The 19000-nt window shown below is 43.9% G+C and overlaps 2 protein-coding genes across 2 annotated transcripts; one reads left to right on the top strand and one right to left on the bottom strand.

Moving 5' to 3' along the window:
• Nucleotides 1–281: 281 nt before the first annotated feature.
• On the top strand, nt 282–3681 carry LOC111225053 (transcription termination factor 2, mitochondrial-like). Its single transcript, XM_022749814.1, has 2 exons — nt 282–359; nt 1458–3681. The coding sequence occupies exon 2, from the start codon at nt 1472–1474 to the stop codon at nt 2609–2611; it is 1140 nt and encodes a 379-aa protein (XP_022605535.1). The 5' UTR covers nt 282–359; nt 1458–1471; the 3' UTR covers nt 2612–3681.
• Nucleotides 3577–18792, bottom strand: LOC111225052 (cryptochrome-1-like). The gene is made up of 14 exons (XM_022749813.1): nt 17842–18792; nt 10670–10778; nt 10426–10568; nt 10118–10302; nt 9735–9823; nt 9224–9364; nt 7742–8053; nt 7481–7632; nt 6604–6806; nt 5924–6028; nt 5684–5782; nt 5493–5564; nt 4922–5027; nt 3577–4410 (listed from the first exon to the last, which is right to left on the bottom strand). Exons 1-13 carry the CDS (start codon nt 17997–17999, stop codon nt 4927–4929), a joined length of 1869 nt encoding a protein of 622 aa, XP_022605534.1. The 5' UTR covers nt 18000–18792; the 3' UTR covers nt 3577–4410; nt 4922–4926.
• Nucleotides 18793–19000: the final 208 nt, after the last annotated feature.

The following is a 19000-nucleotide window of genomic DNA, read 5'->3' as shown; positions in this document are numbered from 1 at the left end:
TAGTAGAAACATTTTAAGAACAGAATCTGCTCCGCTCTGGCACAGTCACCACCTTCACAGGTGAAAGTATTGACGTCTATTAAGCCAAACTCGAGGCTTCAAAACGGCAATTCACAAACCAATGGGTGACGTCACGGCGGTTTGCCACTGGGGCTATGAGAATACGTGACAGCGGCTGTGAATGGTCCGGTGGGCGTGACTGGATTCCAAACACCGGCTTCTCGCGAGCTGCGAGGCGGTCACGTGCCTCCCATGTGCTTCTCTGTGACTCCGCCCAGCGGCTCCACTCTTGTTATGAAACCGAACTGGTGGGTGTGTTTGGCGGATTCCTCCAGAAGCAACAGCAGCGATCCAAACTGGTAATATGACCTTGTTTTGTTTTTTTCTTTACTGTAAACATGTAAACAAGTTTTATCTGTTAGTTTTCTACGGATACCGTGGATTTATTGTGTCTCGTGTCGGTTTGTAGTCTCGGTGTGCACTGTCTCTGGTTCTGCAAAGCCTGTGCCACACAAACAAATTCATAACATGTAAGATTCACATGTGCAGGCCAGCAGGGACACAGTGTTCCCTGTGTTTGTTCCAGCCTGTGAAATCTGAGGACAGTCACTATTCAAGCATTTTAACTCGAGCTTTACGCAGCTCTGTCACACACATGCAACATTAACGAACTGAGATATGGATTTATGTGTTGTCTTTACATGCTTTGACCTCTGGCACCATTTTACACCTGTGGTGAACTTCCTAAATAATATGCACAGAATATCCCTGATGCTTGAGAAGAATAAAAAAAAACAAAAACAGGATGTAGTCACAGACAGTGCAGTGACAGCATTCATGTGAGTTTAAGGGCCATAACTTTAATGAAAAGCTTTAAGTTTGGTTTTAGGGGTGTAGAAAACAGAGGTAGTTAATTGGTTCTGCAGATAAATCTTAATTTAGACTAATCCCGTGCATTTTAGTTGACTGAAACTTTTAATAAATTGATCAGTCATGTTGTAGGATAGTAACAACCTTCATAAGGTAAAGCTGGGGGGGTGTGAGGTTATTAATAAGACATGGGGGAAGAAAAACTCTGCTCTATCTGTTTCACCAACAAATGTACTTTTTACAAATGTGTAATTCACTGTTACCAGCTTTTTTCTTAGTTTAATACGGTAGTTAATTAAATATTCGTGGGTTTTGGGTGGACAAAACAAGTAATGAAAATGTCAGCGTAGATTTAAGGAAATTGCGATTGTCATTTTCTCCATTTTCTGAGATTTTATCCAGAAAAAAACATCAAATAATTGAGGAGATGTTCATCAGATTTCCAGTTATCTGCTGCCTTATAACACAGCTGTATCAGACTGCTTAAGTTTTTATCAAGGTGTATCTTGATCAACTAGGACTTTACTCAATGCCAGAGCTTAAATATCCATCTTCATTTGTTCTTGTGTCTTCTGTTCTCCGTGCAGGTCCACTGTCAACAATGCTTCGCATCACCGCTGCCACCCTGTGCACTTACTGTCCGAGGATAAGGCTGCTGCTCCCTCCCTCTGCTGCTGCCTCCAATGTCACTTCTCAGAACAAGAGACTGGAAAACCAGCACACAGTGGACTCCCTCTATGAACTGTCAGTGGACATCCGCAAGGTACGCAAGTTCAAGGGCTGGGTCCTGTCTGAGAGCTCTGCATATGTGTCTGAAACCGCCGATCTGTTGAGGGACATGGGTGCAGACACGACGGCAATCGCCCGGATCCTGGAAACTCACCCTGAGGCTGTCCTGTGTCGGCCGGGGGATGTCGCCGCCCAGAGAGACCTCTGGGTGTCTGTGTGCCCCAACAAGCGCGAGTTGATGAGCATCATTGAGAAGTTCCCGGCCTCCTTTTTTACATTAACTCACCATAGCAACCAGCGGGCCAACATCCTTTACCTCCAGAGCCTTCGCCTGAACAAGCGGATCATCGGCAAACTGATGGCCAGCGCCCCGCAGAGTTTCAGTCGACCTGTGGAGAGCAACCAGGAGGTCATCCACACACTGAGGGAGACCTACCTGGATCTAGGCGGCGATGAGGGCAACCTGCGTGTTTGGCTGCAGAAGCTCCTCAGCCAGAACCCGTACATCCTGCTGCGGCCCGCTGAGGCCTGGAGGGACAGTCTGGGCTTCCTCAGGGAGCAGGGCTTCAGCACCGAGGAGCTCCTCAGCCTGGTGTCCAGCCTCAGAGCCTCCATCGCAGAGCTGCAGCCTGAAGCCATGCGGCAGGCGCTGGCCTACATCGAGGGGGCTCTCGCCTGCTCCCAGGACGAACTCAAGCAAACAGTGATCCGCTGCCCGGCCATTTTGTACTACTCCTTGCCCACCCTGGCGGCGCGGTTCCAGGGGTTGATGGACGTCGGAGTGAGCATGGAGCAGGTGAAGAAATCTCCGAACGTCCTGGAGCTCACCACACAAATCGTGCTGTACCGTATCCAGAAGCTGGCCTCCTACGGGTACGACGTACGCTCCGGCAGCTTGGACTTTATCGTGGGAACCAAGAAGGACTTTGAGATGAGCTACGGGAAGCTGCACCTCAGACAGCAAAGGCCACTCTTCAACCCTGTAGCTCCCCTCAGATCTGCTGAGGAGTGAATGTCTGAATGTGTTGATACTCTGCACTGTGCTAATATATGTGGGGGAAAAAAACAATGGATGCTATTTACTCCTGAATATGAGAAGGGGTTCACATCTTCACCTTTCTGCAAAGTGCATGAAGAATGGAGGCAGTTTGAAATATCAAACCTCCAGCAATACTTGTAGTATTGAGAACAAGTTTACTATAAAGCAAATGTTTTGACCTGTGGCCTTCATCACGGTCTTTTGATCTGATGCTGAGGGCTCTTCTGAAAATATGACACTGACTGTCTTGAAATCTCGAGTGCCAATCATTGCCTGTCCATCTTGTAAATTAAGATTTACTACTGTAACGAACGAACTGTTTGTGGTAATTGAACACAACCGATGAGCAATAAATGTCAACATCTGTGACGTCTTTTAATTTTTTTGTTCAGTGTCAAAAACCCCACATCCATCTATTTTCTTCCGCTCATCTGGGGTCGAGGTCGGCACATGCTGAGCTGGGTATTCCAGACGTCCCTCTTTCCAGCAACGCTTTCCAGCTCCTCCTGGGGGATCCCAGGTCAGATGGGACATGTAATCTGTCCAGCGAGTCCTGGGTCTAACTCCGGGGTCTCCTCCCAGTTGGATGTGCCCAGAGAACCTCCAAAGGAAGGCGCCCAGGAGGTGACTTTACTCCGAGCTCCCTCCAGATGTCTGAGCTCCTCACCAGCCCAGCCGCCCCTGCGGAGGAAGCTCATTTCGGTCACTACCCGGAGCTTGTGAGGGTGTGAAGGAAGATCCACTGGTAAAAATCGAGAGCTTTGCCTTCTGGATCAGCTCCGTCACAACAATCCCGATACAACCTCCACATCACTGCTGATGCTGCACCCATCCGTCCCATTTAATTTGAACTCTTATTTAAAGGTTAAATATGACGAGTTGACTGTTTTCAACACTTCAGCACCAAAGAACAGACTCATACCATTTGTATATTTAACCGAGTTTTAATTAAACAAGCACATTGAGAAGGAACAAGAAGCAAACGAAGCAGTTCTCTCCAGTGGTACATTTATTGGGAATTACACGGAAGGGGGGGGGCATGATATGAAGACTCTTTATTTCTGTCACCTTTTCTCAAAAGCCATTGACGAGGGCAATAAGTTGATAGTTAACGTCATAATGATATCGCCTCTACAGCGGTACGGAGTATAACGAGCTGACTACTACTCGGGTAGAGATAAGGAAATGCTCAAAACACTTCTGCTGATAGATACATCGGATGGCTCAAAAAGGAGAAAGGTGGGAAGTAGAGTAAATGATGACAGGCGGATGTATTAGCAGAGATACAAGATTTCGCAACATTTTTTTAGAATGCAGGGACTATAAATGCTTTCATTTTTATTGAAAATTTTCCAAAAAAGAAAGATCCATCCACAACGATTTCTCATATCAAAAATATATCAATGGGTCTATGGCTACACAAAGAGAGAAAACACACATACAATATCCAAATATGTACAAGTTGTATGTGAGCTGAAATTAGCAAATTCATTATATACACAAGGACCTCAGTCCCAGCAATATTAACCCAAAGATAAGCACAGTGTCGCAGCCTCTCCAGTGATGTCAGCACTGGCCAGGTCGTGTTCAGTCCACATGATAATGTACAGTCCGTTTACTCGAGAAACTTTAACTTGTGAATGAATGTGTTTATTGACAGGTTTGCACGCTCCTCCTGTAGGTGTGGTCATGCAACAGTTTAGTGCTTAAACAAAAACGTAAGTGTCCACTTTGTGTTGGCCGGCGTGTCTCGGCAAGTCTGCAGAGAACTCCTGTGTGGAGAGAAGAAAAGACATCGACATACTGACTGTTAAAAACGAATAAATGCACTCAGATATTAACTCTTAACTATTGCTAAAAAAGGAAACGTGACAGAAGGAGGAAAGGAGGAATCTTAAAGCGAACACCTAAAGTTCATTATGTGCAACTGAAAGAGCAGCTCTGGTGATGTTTGGTATTTTTCTTATTGTCAACAAATGTCATGAAGATCAAAATCCTACTGAAAACTTTCAGGTTCCTCCTACACAAACATTTCTCAGCAGAATATGAATTTAAAGATACAATATGCAGCTGCTGATTGGTCATTTAATGCTTTTTGTATTTATAACAATGGCCTGCACGCCTGCCTCATTCACCTGTCTGTGGCAGCTCTATTGTTTTCGGTTGATAAGTGAACATCTAAATTTCGTCTTTTACATCCACTGGAACAATTTTGCCTGAAAGACTTTGAAGTTTCTCTTATGAAATCTAAGGTAAGAAATAAGTTTTGTGTTTCCGGCTAACCTTTTCTAGTGAGTGCTCTGCCTCTGGACTTTAGAGCTTTTGCCATTCCCAGAGTCCCCGCTGTGCCGTTTGCCACTTGTCTGAGCGTTGGAGTGGTGTTCAAGCCCTGAAAACACAACAGCACAGTTTGGAAAACCAATTCAGTTTCTGTCACAAAATCACACAAAAAAAAAAAAAAAAAAAAAGATGTAGGTTTCAAGTTGTTGCTAGAGTCTTGGCTACTACGTTTTCGTTTTAAAACGCATCTCTTTTGCTATGTTTTTGCCTCCCGTCCACACGACTCCGACGTTTCCAAGCACTGAAAACGGAGACTTTTGGAAACGATGACGTAGACACCCAGGGTCACTTCCTGATTGGCTCTTATCTGCCTCGACTACCAGTGTTGAATACAACATGGATAGTGAATTACAAGTGTTAATGACAATCAGACAATCTGCTTCCTGTTTACACCGGCTCGCGCACGCCCAGTGTTCGTGATTGCTCAGGTATGTCTGCGTTTTCAGGTTTTCAGGTGTTTTAAAAATGAAAACGTAGTAGTGTGGATGAAGCATAAAAGCATATCAGTGCGCACCTTTAACAGGGGCAGGAATCTGCTGAGCGCCTTGAGTGTAGCACATCACACTGGAACTGGGGCCTGGATAACCTGGAACCGACAAGAAAAGACTGACGGATTAGAGGAGATGTTCCCGGACCTCAGCGACGTTGTATGAAGAGACAGCGATAATTCAAATGAGATGAATGAATAGATGAAATGCTCCTCACCCTGCTGGTGTGTGCCGATGCTGGATTGTGAATCCCCCTGCAGGTACATCATGACGCCACTTTGCCAGTCTCCCTGGGAGTGAACCGGCATCTGGTAGCCTGAGAAGAACCAAACAGAAACAAATAGTTCTCCTTCATTAATAAAACCTGAGTGCAGGCGGCTACAGAGAAAGTTATGAGAAAGTTCGGAGCGAGAGGAGGAGGAGGAGGACGAAGAGGAGGAGGTGTTGTGTCACTAACCTGATGCAGCTGTAGCATCATGCCTTGCCTCGGCGTGGAATGCCATCACGTCTGAGGACGCTTCGCCGTGACCGTTGGAGTTGGAGGGAACTGTAGCCAAAAGGCCTGAGGACACAGAGAACGGTCAACACCTTATAACAAAATACAGGAACTTTAGACAAGACAAGATCTACATCACCAAAACTAAATCACAGCTAGTTTAGAGTTTTTACAGTCGTTATCTGTAAGTTTTGAACAGTTTTAAGATTTTATCAGTTACGTTGGAGCCTCTCTCAGACCGAGGTAAATCTGATATTTTACTCCACTTCTTCAAACTCAGTCCTCTGACTTGTTTATCTTCCTTTAACTGTTCATCTTTACGCTTTTCTGCCTCGCATTTATATTTTTACAATTACTTTCATGATCAATAGGGGAACAGGACCCATTCCTCTTTGACCCCATTTTACTCAGTGGATGTAAACATCCTGTCGTTCCTCAAGAAAGAGAAACTGAAAAGATTCTGGTTTCTACGACAAAGCAGAACTAAACATCCACCGTCAACTACTTCAGTGACTAAGTACTGACTCTATTTTTATTTTTTAAGCTTGAGTGATCCTATTTTTACTCTGTTGCTCCTGCCTCATATTAACATTAAAGATGTTGGTGAGAAATGAGTCGAGCGTCTGGTGTTGTGTCTTTACCGAGGCCTCTGTAACAGGAGAGCTGCTGGTAGATCTGTTTCATTCGCTCGATGTTGAGGCGGCTGGCTTCCGCGTGGTGCACCATGGGCTTCGGGTAATGCACTCCGATGATACATTTGGCCGCCTTCTGCACGCTCTCCGGAGCGTTCCACGGGTCATAAATATACTTGGCTGGAAACCCTCTGAGAATGGGCAGGTAGCGCCTGAAGAGAGGAGATGAAGAGGTTCAGCGAACGTGTAGCGTGTTGGAATCTACTTAAAGATCTCAGGTTCACATCTACTAAGGAGGGATTATCCAGCACTGATTTACCCCACCTGCCTGACTGCATTCATTAAACACACAGCTGCAGTTTTTTTTTGTTCAATTACACAACTTAGCTTTTAGTTTCAGTTTTTATTTCTTTTGCACAATTAGACAAACGACAAAGAAAACTACATAAAAGTGATGAGAAACATATACAGTTCAGTTTACTTCGTTTGAAGGTCAAAAACTGAGTTATATGTGGCACTGAATAATTCAATTAGTCTGAAAAGGTGGAGAACATTTCATCCAGTAATACTTTTAAAAGATTTTTTGGAAGGTTTTCCAATTACAAATCATCTAACCTGGATGAAACACTGAATAATTCTAACACTTTGTGCATGAACAAGATCAAATCTAAAGATTAAAGATCCATAACTCCTTTTCGACTTGAGTCGCACAGTCAGCATCACGGCATATCAGACAGTTAAAAGCTTCCCCCACGTGTATTTCAGTTGTAACAGGGACCACACACACACACACACACACACACACACACACACACACACACACACACACACAAACACACACACACACACACACAGGACACGCGTGGATCAGGTCAGATAAACTCACCGTATGTAATCTCCGTTGGGGTCTGTGCGGCGGCCGAAGCCCACGGGGCAGTAGCAGTGGAAGAACTGCTGGAAGAAAGAGCTGCAGGAGAGCCACATCCAGCTGCCGGCGTTCACACTCCAGTCTGCGTCCAGCAGCAGCTCCTCAAACACCTGAACACACACACACACAAACGAACATGAGTGTTTTGCGTTGGAATTCCTTTTCTTATTTTAAAATAAATAAATAAACAAATCTGCAAATTTATCAAATCTTCTGTACCTTCATGCCTTCCTCCCAGCTGATCCACAGGTCTCCTCTGGTCAGGAAACAGGCCACGGCGTGCCTGGCCAGGTGGTGGATCCAGCCCTCCTGCCTCAGCTGGGTCATGATGGCGTCGATCCAGGGGAAGCCGGTGCGGCCCTCCGCCCACTTGGCCAACGCCTCGGGGTTGCGGTCCCAGGGGATCTGAACGCAGATGGGGTTACTCTCCATCTTGTCGAAGCACGGGTTGTTTGTGGCCGCCGTGTAGAAGAACTCGCGCCACAGCAGCTGACCGTAGAGCGAGAGAGGAGGGGAGCTGTTCTTCTTCACCTGGTGGTTAGAAGCGTGTGGTTAAATCTCTGGGAGATCCACATGAAAATAATTATTCATTCATGTTTTCAAAATCAAGAGAGAAAACGCGGATTTTATTTTACAGTTGAAGCCTCCGTCACAGTTCATGTTCAACTTTTAACACCAAATGCGAGACACAGACTCCCAGAGAAAAGTTTCATGTAATACACAGATTCGCCACTAGAGGGCAGACTGTGTTTTCTCAGTGTGTATTTCAGATGAAAAGAAACTCACTTACATAACTTCTGCATGTTTAGAGGCAAATCAACTTTTCTTTAGTTATTTTTTAATCCCAAACTGCCCCTCCCTCCTCTGACATTCACATCACTGCTATTTATATAATAACAACAGGCGGATCAGGTTAATCAAAAAGGAAATGACTGGCAGATATTTCCTCAATAACCGTTTTTACTGTATTTCTTCACACAAAACTGTGAGGAAGTGAACCCGTCAAATTAAGACTGCTGTGGATGTTTTACCTCATTGCAAAATAAACTGCGAACCCTTAGATGTTATAACGAAGTAGCTCAGATGACAAGTGTGTAGAAAGGGGCAGAATACTTGTGTGTTTTTGTATTTACAGAACAGTTTATACAAAATAAAACAGATGGTTGGATTAATAATAAAACTGGTAAACTGATAAACACTTTATCAGACTGTTGACAACATTTCTATTGGTCGGAGTGGAAGATAAAACTCCATCACAGCTGATTGTTCACCCTGCGTGTCGGTCACACACTGGGACAGTCTCCTGTCAGGCGTGTGGAAGCGGTAAGAATGAATTTCTCTGACATCTTTCAGAGTGTCTTTAAACTCCTCATCGTAGCATCATATGACACAGCATAGCATATTCAAGGCCGCATGACAGATGAGTCCATCTCTGCAGTCGATGCCAGGAGACTCAGAATCTGTTTTCACCAAAACATGCCAGAAAACTAAGGGAAACTGGACTAACTGACACATCTGTGGCACAACTGGTGTAAACAGATTCTGCCTAGCAACGCCCAGGCTACAAACAAACCCAACCCATATTATGCATGTGTCTCAAATAAAATATGACGCCCTCTTTTGTAAACAACATTTTCGGATTAAAAAAAGTCATATTGGGGCCAATACTCTGTGTTTTCTCGGAGGTGTTCGGTGACGTACCTTCCTGTAGAGATCGGTGAGTTTGAAGTAGAAGAGGCGGCAGGAGAGGCAGCCGAAGCGCAGGTACGGGCTGAGGCCCGTCGGGCTGGCGAGCAGCGAGTTGGCGTTCATTCTGGGACGCTCAAAGTTGGCAACCCACGCCTGAATGCAACACGGACAGATCGTCAGATATGAAAATTCATTATACCGCTGTGTTATGTCATAACACAAAGCTGTCACGCTGGGAGAGGAACACCCAGCAACTGACACTTGTATCTAAAACTTGTATCTCATCTTATGTAACTGTGCTTTTTAAAAGTGCTTTTCATGGTTTTCAACAAACTAACAGACTTCAAGTCAACTCAGGGGAGGGGAAGCACTGATCAGCTGTAACTCAACACACATTAGTAGAAGCGCTATTTGTAAACATTAAAAAAATCCAGACTCACGATAAACTGACAAATGTAAACTGTATTTCTTTGAAATGAGGCAACAGTAGGTTCACTGCTTCGCTCTCCTGATTCGGACTGACCTTCCTCTCCAAATGCCTCTCAAGTCGTGTGAGGGCTTCAGTCTCTCCCCCCGGCCACACGGCTGACGGCAGACCCTCAGTATCAAAACCTGCAGGGGAACATTCAAAGAAACACCTTCAAATTCAGCCTTTATCTGTGATGATGTTTTAACTCAAGTACCCAGGGGCCGGTTGAACAAAAACACCTTCAGCTTTCTCTGACACTTAAGGTTTCATTTCTTCTTAGCTGAGGGAGTTACTTAAGGAGAATGTGGGGAATTATGAAGGAAACCTTAACTCAGACTTTAAGGAAGATTTTAATTCAAGGTGTTTTGTACAACTGGCTCCAGGTCTGTATTTACAGGATCATCACTGTGAGCCCTGAACTGCTTGGATCCACTCACCGAGCTCCTCCAGGGACGGGACCCCGAACTTGTCGTCATGGTCCTCGGACAGCGGCGTCGAGCATTTTCCCATGATGTCAGCGGTGATGGACTCCGCAGGCACCTCCACCGCGTCCATGCGACTGATGAGGGTCTGGAACCGCTTGTAGGTGAGAGGGGACTGACCCCCGTTCAACTCTATGATCCTGCAGGGAGGAGAACAGGAAGTGTCAGAGACCTCACAGGCGCACAGTCAGAGTTCGGTTATCGTGCCGTTGCTGGTTTTCGCTGATGGATTAGATGCAGTTGTTGGGGTGATGTTAACTCACTTGTCCAGGTCGTAGAGTGTGTGGGAGGTGCGAACTGTCACCTCCACTCCAGCCTCAGAGGCCAGCTTCTTAATAGCTGCATCTCGCTCTTTCCCAAAGGGCTCAGAGTCGTACTCATAAGACAGACGAGTAATCTTCCACTCCTGGAACACGGGGGATAAATAAATAAAATAAAGTAAGCTACAGGATATTAGAATATTTAAGAGTTTAAAAGCACCCTGCTGCTCTGGGATGAACATGTCACCTTGAAAAGTCTGGGAAAGACATCAGTGGGTTGGCCTCGTATCACGAACAGACGGGAGTTGAGCTTTCGGAGGCTGGAGTCCAAGTCCTCAAGACTCTGCAGTAAGAACCTGGAGGATGACAGGGAATAAAATGTGGTTCAAACATGGGACATTAACAGAAGCATATTCAATGTCACGATGAGATTAACTGGAAAAAAAAAAAAGAACATCGTGTTATCTGCGATCCAAGTTTGAGAGTTATAAACAGTGGGGAAGGAAAACCACTGGGGCCAGTTGCTCAAAGCACCTTAAGTTTTCTTCTTAAGGTTGAATTTCTCCTTAGCTGAGGGAGTTACTTCAGGTTGTTGCACAGAATCTCTTTAAAGGTTTCCTTTGTTGAGGCATTTGCAGCAATGAAAGAGATTTTACAGCTGTAAAATTCTACAGTTTTCATGGACACCGTTTGTTTGCCGGCATTAGCGCTCTTGAAAGCGGTTAACATCTCACAATAATCAATTCCTCTCGTTTTTGAGGGTCCATCAGGTTCTTCTGATGGAGGAAAACACCATAAACTCAGACATGTTCCGGATTAGATACAGTCAGAGGTACGTTAAGTTTTGTTTCCCCTTAAGTTTGGCCACTAAGATCTTCTGTGCAACTCCTTTACTGACTTTAAGTGATTCCTTTATTATAAGACTGAGACAAGGAGAAAACTTTAATACTTTTTACCTTAAGGAGAAGAATTAATGTGTTTTGTGCAACAGTTTTTATTTGAAGGAAACTTAAATCAGACTTCTTAAATCTTAACTTAAGGTGTTTTGTGCAAGTGGCCCCTGCTCTGTTTGAATGTGAATGTTTTGACAAGACAACAAGCTGGATGCAGGAAACTAAAAGCAGCAGCTTCAAGTCAATTGGCTCCTTGAAATGTAAATGTAGGCAGCAAAGTCTAATCAGGACCGCCACCCACTCTATAATCCAATATCACTGTGTTCTCAACACAGATGCTGACACAAAGGACATCTCTCAAAGTTTGAGGATTTGAGGATTCAGTGACCCAATTCAGCGAATTCAGCTGCTGCTTCCTGCCACATGACAATAGCACAGAGCCGAAGTGTAAATATGCAGATTTATTCCCCGAATTTAATTCCTACTCGACAACAGCCGGTTCCTCCTCTGGTCCTCAGCAGAGCAAACACTTAATTAAGATATCTCATATAGATTCTTCATATTTCTAAAGCACTGACGAAGTGTTGCTTTAATTTGTTTCTATTCACTAGATTTTTTTTACCCAAGTCGACACTCAGATGCGTCTTTGACTAAATCTACAAGCCTTGTTGTAACAAAGCCAGAGGCTCAACAACCTGAGCAGAACCGCCGTGTGAGTCACCACAAACATCTGAGCGGGGGGGGGTAATGTCAGCGAGCCAGAGGAGGCGGCAGCGGGACAAACGGCCGCCTTAATTGTGGTGAAGGAACCTGTTTTTGGTAAATGTGTCACAGCTGGTTAGATAACAAAGCCACAGGCAGGACAAACTGGGAATTAGACAATCTGGACAGCAGTTAAAAAACAAACAAACATAAATACAGGCAACTGCTGACGAATCAGTACGTAACGCTGCAGGATCGACACGTTTCATTTTTTCACTGGAGGAGAACCACAGAAAAAAATATATATATATATTTACATTTCTAAATCACACAATTTTTCAAAGGGATCATGTTTCGATCTCAGTTGGATCTTTACTGATTCAGGATGATGTCAAACTTTGTCCATTTCAAATAATACGTGGTTTGTTGTTCTGTTGTTCTGTTGTAATCAATTAGTTGAACGACAGAAAATTTATCTGCAACTATTTTCCCCCGGTCGCAGCCTTCCACATGTCAACATCTGCTGGTTTTTCCTCATCTGCTGTCACAATAAACTGAATGTATTTGGTAAAAACAGGATTTTAAGACGTCGACTTGAGGTCCAGAAAAAACTGTGATTAGTCCGTTAATCAAGAAAATAATCAGCAGATAATTCGACATTGGAAATAATTGTTAGTTGCCACCCTACGTAACTTTTTTAACTACATGTAGATTTGTGTTATTTGACCTGTGCCTCTAATTAAACACAGAAAATTCCTTTTAGAGTTTCACTTCCACCTGTTTTATAAAATCTGTCATCTCTCAGTTAAAATGTGAATTCAGCTGCAGCTGATGATTCCTGCAAGTGTCCTGTTGTGTAAATTCTTCTTTTCACACGGCAATTATTCCCTGTCGACAACTAACTGCCTTTAACGCTGCCCCCCCACCCCCCACCACCACCACCACCAATTTTCTTCTGTGAGAACAGTGTGATTCCTCCTGCAGTGGCCCAGTTTAACTTCCACTTTGCATGAATAAACAAGTGCGCCCAGGTTACTGCAGTGGAAGCAGTGGAAAAGTTTTCAGCATTTCCATTGTCCCTCATTTTCTTTATTTCCAGCTAAAGCAGAACTTTTCAAGCAGCATACTGGACTTTTGTTCCCGTCACTGATTCATCTCTCATTCAAAAAAAAACACAGAAGGCTTGAGTTCACCCTTAAAGCTGAATCATGCAGACAGTGGATGAGTCAACCAATCTGCATCATCACTGTATGTGACGTCGATGAACTTAAAAGTAAATGAGTCGAAAGCAGCAAATATCACCAAAATCAACGTGTATTACTTCTACAGCGATACAGTGAATGTGTTTCAAATTTATTTTTAATCATATAGCTTCTGTTTTTATCTTCCCAGGAAGTAATAAATACCAATCAGAGCGCACACACACACACACACACATACACACACACACACACACAAACACAGGTCCAGACCGAGCGGCAGTAATATGGAGCTTCCCGTACCCGTCATACGTGGGTTTTAATGGATTCTGTTCTTAAAACCATCACCCACCATCGTGGATCACGAAAGGGCCGGTGAGAGAAAAGCCAAAACCGTGTCTGCTTGCTTTTTACAGATATCTTGGCAGCACCACTACAACTTGAAGTGATTTTCCCTTTTTTCCTCTGACTCCACTAAACGAGCCGCAACGAGATCAGAGATCAAGCGAAGCGCTGCAGCGGGAGCAGAGAGGTGCACCGCGAGGCTTCAGGCTGTTTTCAAGCTCCAAACGGAAGTGAAAGGTGTAACTAATGATGTTAACCTCTCTCCTCCGCAATCACCTGCCGTGATGGCAGCGACAAACAGACTACACACTACAACACAACGCTGACCGACACAGCTTTTCCATGATGTGAGAATAAAATGATGATGATGTAATTTTTGCTGGAGTCCGAAGAATAATGATTTATAGGCTAATGCAGCTCCTGCGATTTGTATGATGTCACGATTAATCGTTCAGCCCTCGTATAGACACATCCTTAATGGGACAGTTAAACTTTTGTTTTATGGTTTTACAAATTATGCACAACTATTTCTAAAATGACTCTTCTACATCTTTGGCATTTCTAATTACGTATTGGCCAACATTTCTGCTGATACAGTTCATCTGTCATGAGCCAATATTGACAGCTTCATTGATCAGACACGATGTGGTAAAGATGTTGTTGTGTTCACATATGCAACAGTAACTTCACTAACATACAACATGTATGTCACCATGACACACTTCTGCTTCTGATAAATAATAATGTTGAGTGTGAGCTGCACAATGGAGCTGCGGAGAAAGTGATTAGATTAATAATAATTTTTAAATTTCTTTTTGCTTTGCATTCACTGAGCATGAATGTTTTGTTTCCAGGATCACCCTGCCCCACTTTTTGATAGTCACACTATATACATTCACATCTGGGAGCAGTTACAGCCACAGTCTTATCTGATGGCCACTGAGCAGCGCTCTAACATCTCAGCCCAGATTTATCCCGCCGGTCCGGGGATTGAGTTCGAGGTCGGCCACTTTGCTCGCTGCTCCAAGGTCACTGTGACACCGCAAAGCCAGAGTCAGACCATCTGACCCCAAAAGAAAAGCAGCGGGCTTAATCTACATTCGTCAGAGTTTAGAGTTCAGACAAGGTACAAAGTCTACAAAGCACAAAAGACAAAAGAAAAATCATGCGTCTTCTTCCCTCCTACTTGTTATAAACACACCATTATGCAGCAAATCCACACTAATTACACCCTTATGAACCCATTTTAAATACGGAGTAGTAAAAGTCTTTCATGATCACGGCCCACCCAGCACAACTCGGTCACATGGCTCCAGCAGCTTCAAGCACAAACTGCTGAAATGGATATCAGGTAGAAACAGCGTCAGTGGGATTAGCGCTTACAGTTGTGCTGCACACCACAGATAGCTGGGGTCTCATGCAGCGGAGAAGTAGGTCAAAAAGACAAAACGCGTGGAGGGTTTACGACTAACACACTGACCTACTTGCGACATGCGTGGAAGTGTCGTGGCAGGAGGGAGGGAAGGAGGGAAAATTACTGCGATTATGTCATCTGGCACTGACCGTCCCTGTTCCCTGAGGATCACCCGCATGATCTGAAGGACAGGACGGCTCACTTCTAGACAGACAAATTATAATGAGAAGAACCTGTGCAGGAACAAGCTGCTACTTACAGAAGCAAGCTCTTCACAGCCTTCAGCACAATCCTCTTACTGCATTAGCATATCATTCCCCGACTGTGACTTTTTCCTGCTTTGAGCAACGTTTTCTAAGAGATGCAAAAATCACTCGGCTTTGATTCAGGCACAAATGTCACATTTTAGCATTCAACTATGTGCAAGTGCATCAGAAATTTTGATGCTTGTTCCTATAAATCTCAACTTAAACTCATTTGTAACAACTAATTGACTAAACAGAGAAAATAAAAAATCATGAAGTGAATTGAGAAATCTTTATTTTACTAGAATAATCTGAAAAAAAGAGAGATTTTAATCCTCTCAGTATGTTTTTTTGTATATATCTAGTTTGACTTAATTTACATGTCTGATATGTGTGTTAAAAATCTAATAAAAAGGAATGAATCAGGGCATACTCAGTGATCTACATGTGAGCTCTGCGTCATCCCCGGCTGTTGTTATATAACAGTGAAAGCATAACATGGATGCTCCGTAACAGGCGCGCCTTTTTTGTTGCTGCTGCTGCTGCTGCCCTACTCTTCCAGTGACGGCATGGGGACAACAATACAACCCCGAGCGCACAGCGGGAGAGGAAACACAAACGTCCAGCGGGACTCCTGCTGGACTGTAAATCTTTCCACACGGAGGCAGTTATTTAGCCGACTGCAGGCTACAGCGCGCAACTGTGGGACTGTTCTGAATAAAAGTCTGGGTCATTGAGCAAGCTGGGTGAGGAGGAGGCCAGCTATTTGTTTTGACTGGGAAAACTTTTCACGTAACACTGAAGGTTAACGCCGACTGTCAGCTGGACAGGGTTTGAGGATGAAGGTTAGAGACAGGACAAAGTCAGTGGGTTATAGGTTGGCTAACAGTCCATTAACATTAACGGTCTGTGCTCTTATCTCTGTCACGAGCCTGTAAAGCTTCATATACTTATTAGTATCACCAGACTCAAACGGCCTGATCCTGCCTCACACACACACACATACACACCAATCTCACACACACACACACACACACACACGGCTTCTGACATTATTATGTTCAGGCAATGAAAGTTGCTGCCACCTCTCTAATCCCTGTGGAAGACGTAACTAACGATCTGAGTGTCATTTACACCGCCACAGTCTAGTAACCAGCGGGATCACAGCGGGGATCTGTAGTGAGGTGGGGACCCTCGATATGAAAGAGTTTGGTAACTGACGTGCAGTCATAAAGAGTTTCACAAAAAAAAACAACACATAATGCCATGAAGAATGTAGACTGCAATCTAATCTGACAATAATTACAGTCTTGTCTCTGCTAGACTGTAATTAATGGTGGGGTCAGGGTCAACACACCAAAATACTGTTTACCAATTTGAGGTCTTACTCACTTTTTGAGGGGAAAGAAAACTTATGTCATAAATTATACATGAAGTCAGCCCCCCTTTATTTATTTAGCCTGATTTTAATTATGTATTTGAACATATAATTGATGTTTCCTTGGCGCTTGATGTTTTATTTAGTGGTGATTACTGGGTAAAGATGACAGTTTTTAGTGCAACTACATCTGAGGATGCAATGGAGGCGAGTGCAAAATGTATATTATTAGTGATGCATTATGATGTCAAGACCAATATCATTAATATAATACTTACACCTGGTATATAATGGTACAGTTACAATTCAGGTAGTTTAAGCTTAATGTGGCACTTCCTGGAGCTCTTTCAAAAGATTAAGTTAAAATTTTTCTTTCATTTCAAAAAAACATGTTATCATCACAAAGATCTGATTTTACTCATGTGACAGAACAAAGAAAACTTTACAGTGACGACATCTCAAGAATGCACCTGCTTGACATTAGTGTGCCCGACTATCTGTTACATACCTATCAGCTGTGATCAGGTCTTTTAGTGTCTGCGAACAGTTAAGTTTTGACACCGGGACAGGTACTAATAAAGCAGGGTTTTAAGTCGAACTTGGCCTCTGTGCAACAGGCATCACTGTTACAACATCCACTGAATTAAATAGATTAAGCATCACCTTGTTGGTCAAGAGCCAGTACAAACTGTCCACAAATAAACTATATGATGACAAACTGCAAGCATCTTTCTTGGTGTGCAAAAACAGAAATAGCTGATGAGTGCCAAAGTTTGTAGGGGATAAACTACCGATCCCAAATTACTCTCATTATTATTCATGTGGTCTATGAAACAGCTTACAGCCCAAGATGACATCTTCAACAGTCCAAAACCCAAAGATAAGAGAAAGGATACCTCACGTTTGAGCATTTGTAACCAGCAAATATTTGACATTTTTGGACAAAAATTATTAAAATTGATGCAGATTAATAATCTGCCAATAATAATTATTGGTTAGTAAATTATCATTCCAACTGTAAATCAGATATCAGTTTAAAAGAAGCCGATCTGTGCATCAGTATACAGCTCTATGACACATGACATGTATGGTGCATTTATCTCTTGTATGGAAACATACTTGTAGCAGCAAGTGGACTGATGAGCCACAGCGTGTGTATGTGCACGGATTACTGTGTGCGTGGTGCTGATGGTTCAGTGCGGCTACTGCATAACTCTGTTTTGCACGTGGACGGATGCCTCACCTCCACCTGTTGATCCCAACGTTGGACGATCCCGCGAACCAGGGGTCGAGGATGTAGATGCAGCGGACGGTGTCCGCTCCCAGCAGAGATTCCTTGAGCGACGGGTTGTCGTGGAGCCGCAAGCCCTTCCTGAACCAGTGGATCGTATTAATGACCATTACTCAACTGGACGAGTCCTTTTTCCTTTTTGAATGTTATCAAGAGTCTTTTTGTGTTCACTCCACTTTTATCCCGACTCACTGACAGTTATGCCAAAGGAAAAAAAAAAAAACGTGAAAACAAGGCCACTGGGAATCCAAATGTGTGAGGAAAAGTCCGTGTATGCTAAGTTAGCATACAACCCCTTTGTTTTCAGTAATGCGGTCCAACTTTATTTTAATTAGCCTTGTTCTAACAGAACCTTTTCCATAATGACAAAGTATTTATAAACCGATGGCTGCTGAATCATTTGGGCACAAGGCAGAGCGCGCTCTCAGGCAATGTGACAGCTCGGCCGGCGGGCTTTAGGACCCAGTTCGCTGAGGCACAGCAGTCTTGTTGTATAACTTGTTTTTCTGAATGATAAAAAAATGCATATATAAATACACGTACTAAAACGCTTTAGTGGGCTTTCTCTATAGCGACAATACCCGAGTATAACTGATAAACAGAGTAATTAACTGGCCTGTATTTTGAGGCAATTGGTGTCCACAAGACACCGTGGCAAGACCGGCTGCTCCCCGCCGCGAATACCGGGAAAGCTGGTTATGTAAATATAATTTCTGACTGCGATATTGTCGAATTCGTCGTCCAAATTCAAGCTGGAAAAATACTTAGCTGTTAAAATTCCCTCTAGGTTCCGTATGATCCGTCTCCCTCACTGCCGAGCGGATGTTTTGAGTGGGTATAACACAAAATTTTCCCCAACGTCCACGAATAGCTGCTCGTTCGCCTCGCCGCACCTACAGTCGTGACTCCGCCCACTGGAGACGCACACAGCTCTGCGGTCTGTGATTGGTCCAAATGCCTGCGTGTGTTTCCGCAGCGTGGTCACGTTTCTGCAGCGTGCTCTCGCTGACCTAAATGAGTAGACAGCTAACATGTACAGCAAAAGTAGACTATTTGTGGGTATACTGCTGAATTGTGACCTCTTATGGTCGACCCAACAGTCTCCACACAT

The sequence above is a fragment of the Seriola dumerili genome, unplaced genomic scaffold (genome assembly GCF_002260705.1).
Source record: "Seriola dumerili isolate Sdu_G_001 unplaced genomic scaffold, Sdu_1.0 BDQW01000138.1, whole genome shotgun sequence".
NCBI classification, from domain to species: domain Eukaryota; kingdom Metazoa; phylum Chordata; class Actinopteri; order Carangiformes; family Carangidae; genus Seriola; species Seriola dumerili.
Note: the sequence above shows the minus strand (reverse complement) of the source record. Positions and strands in the feature narration are given on the sequence as shown.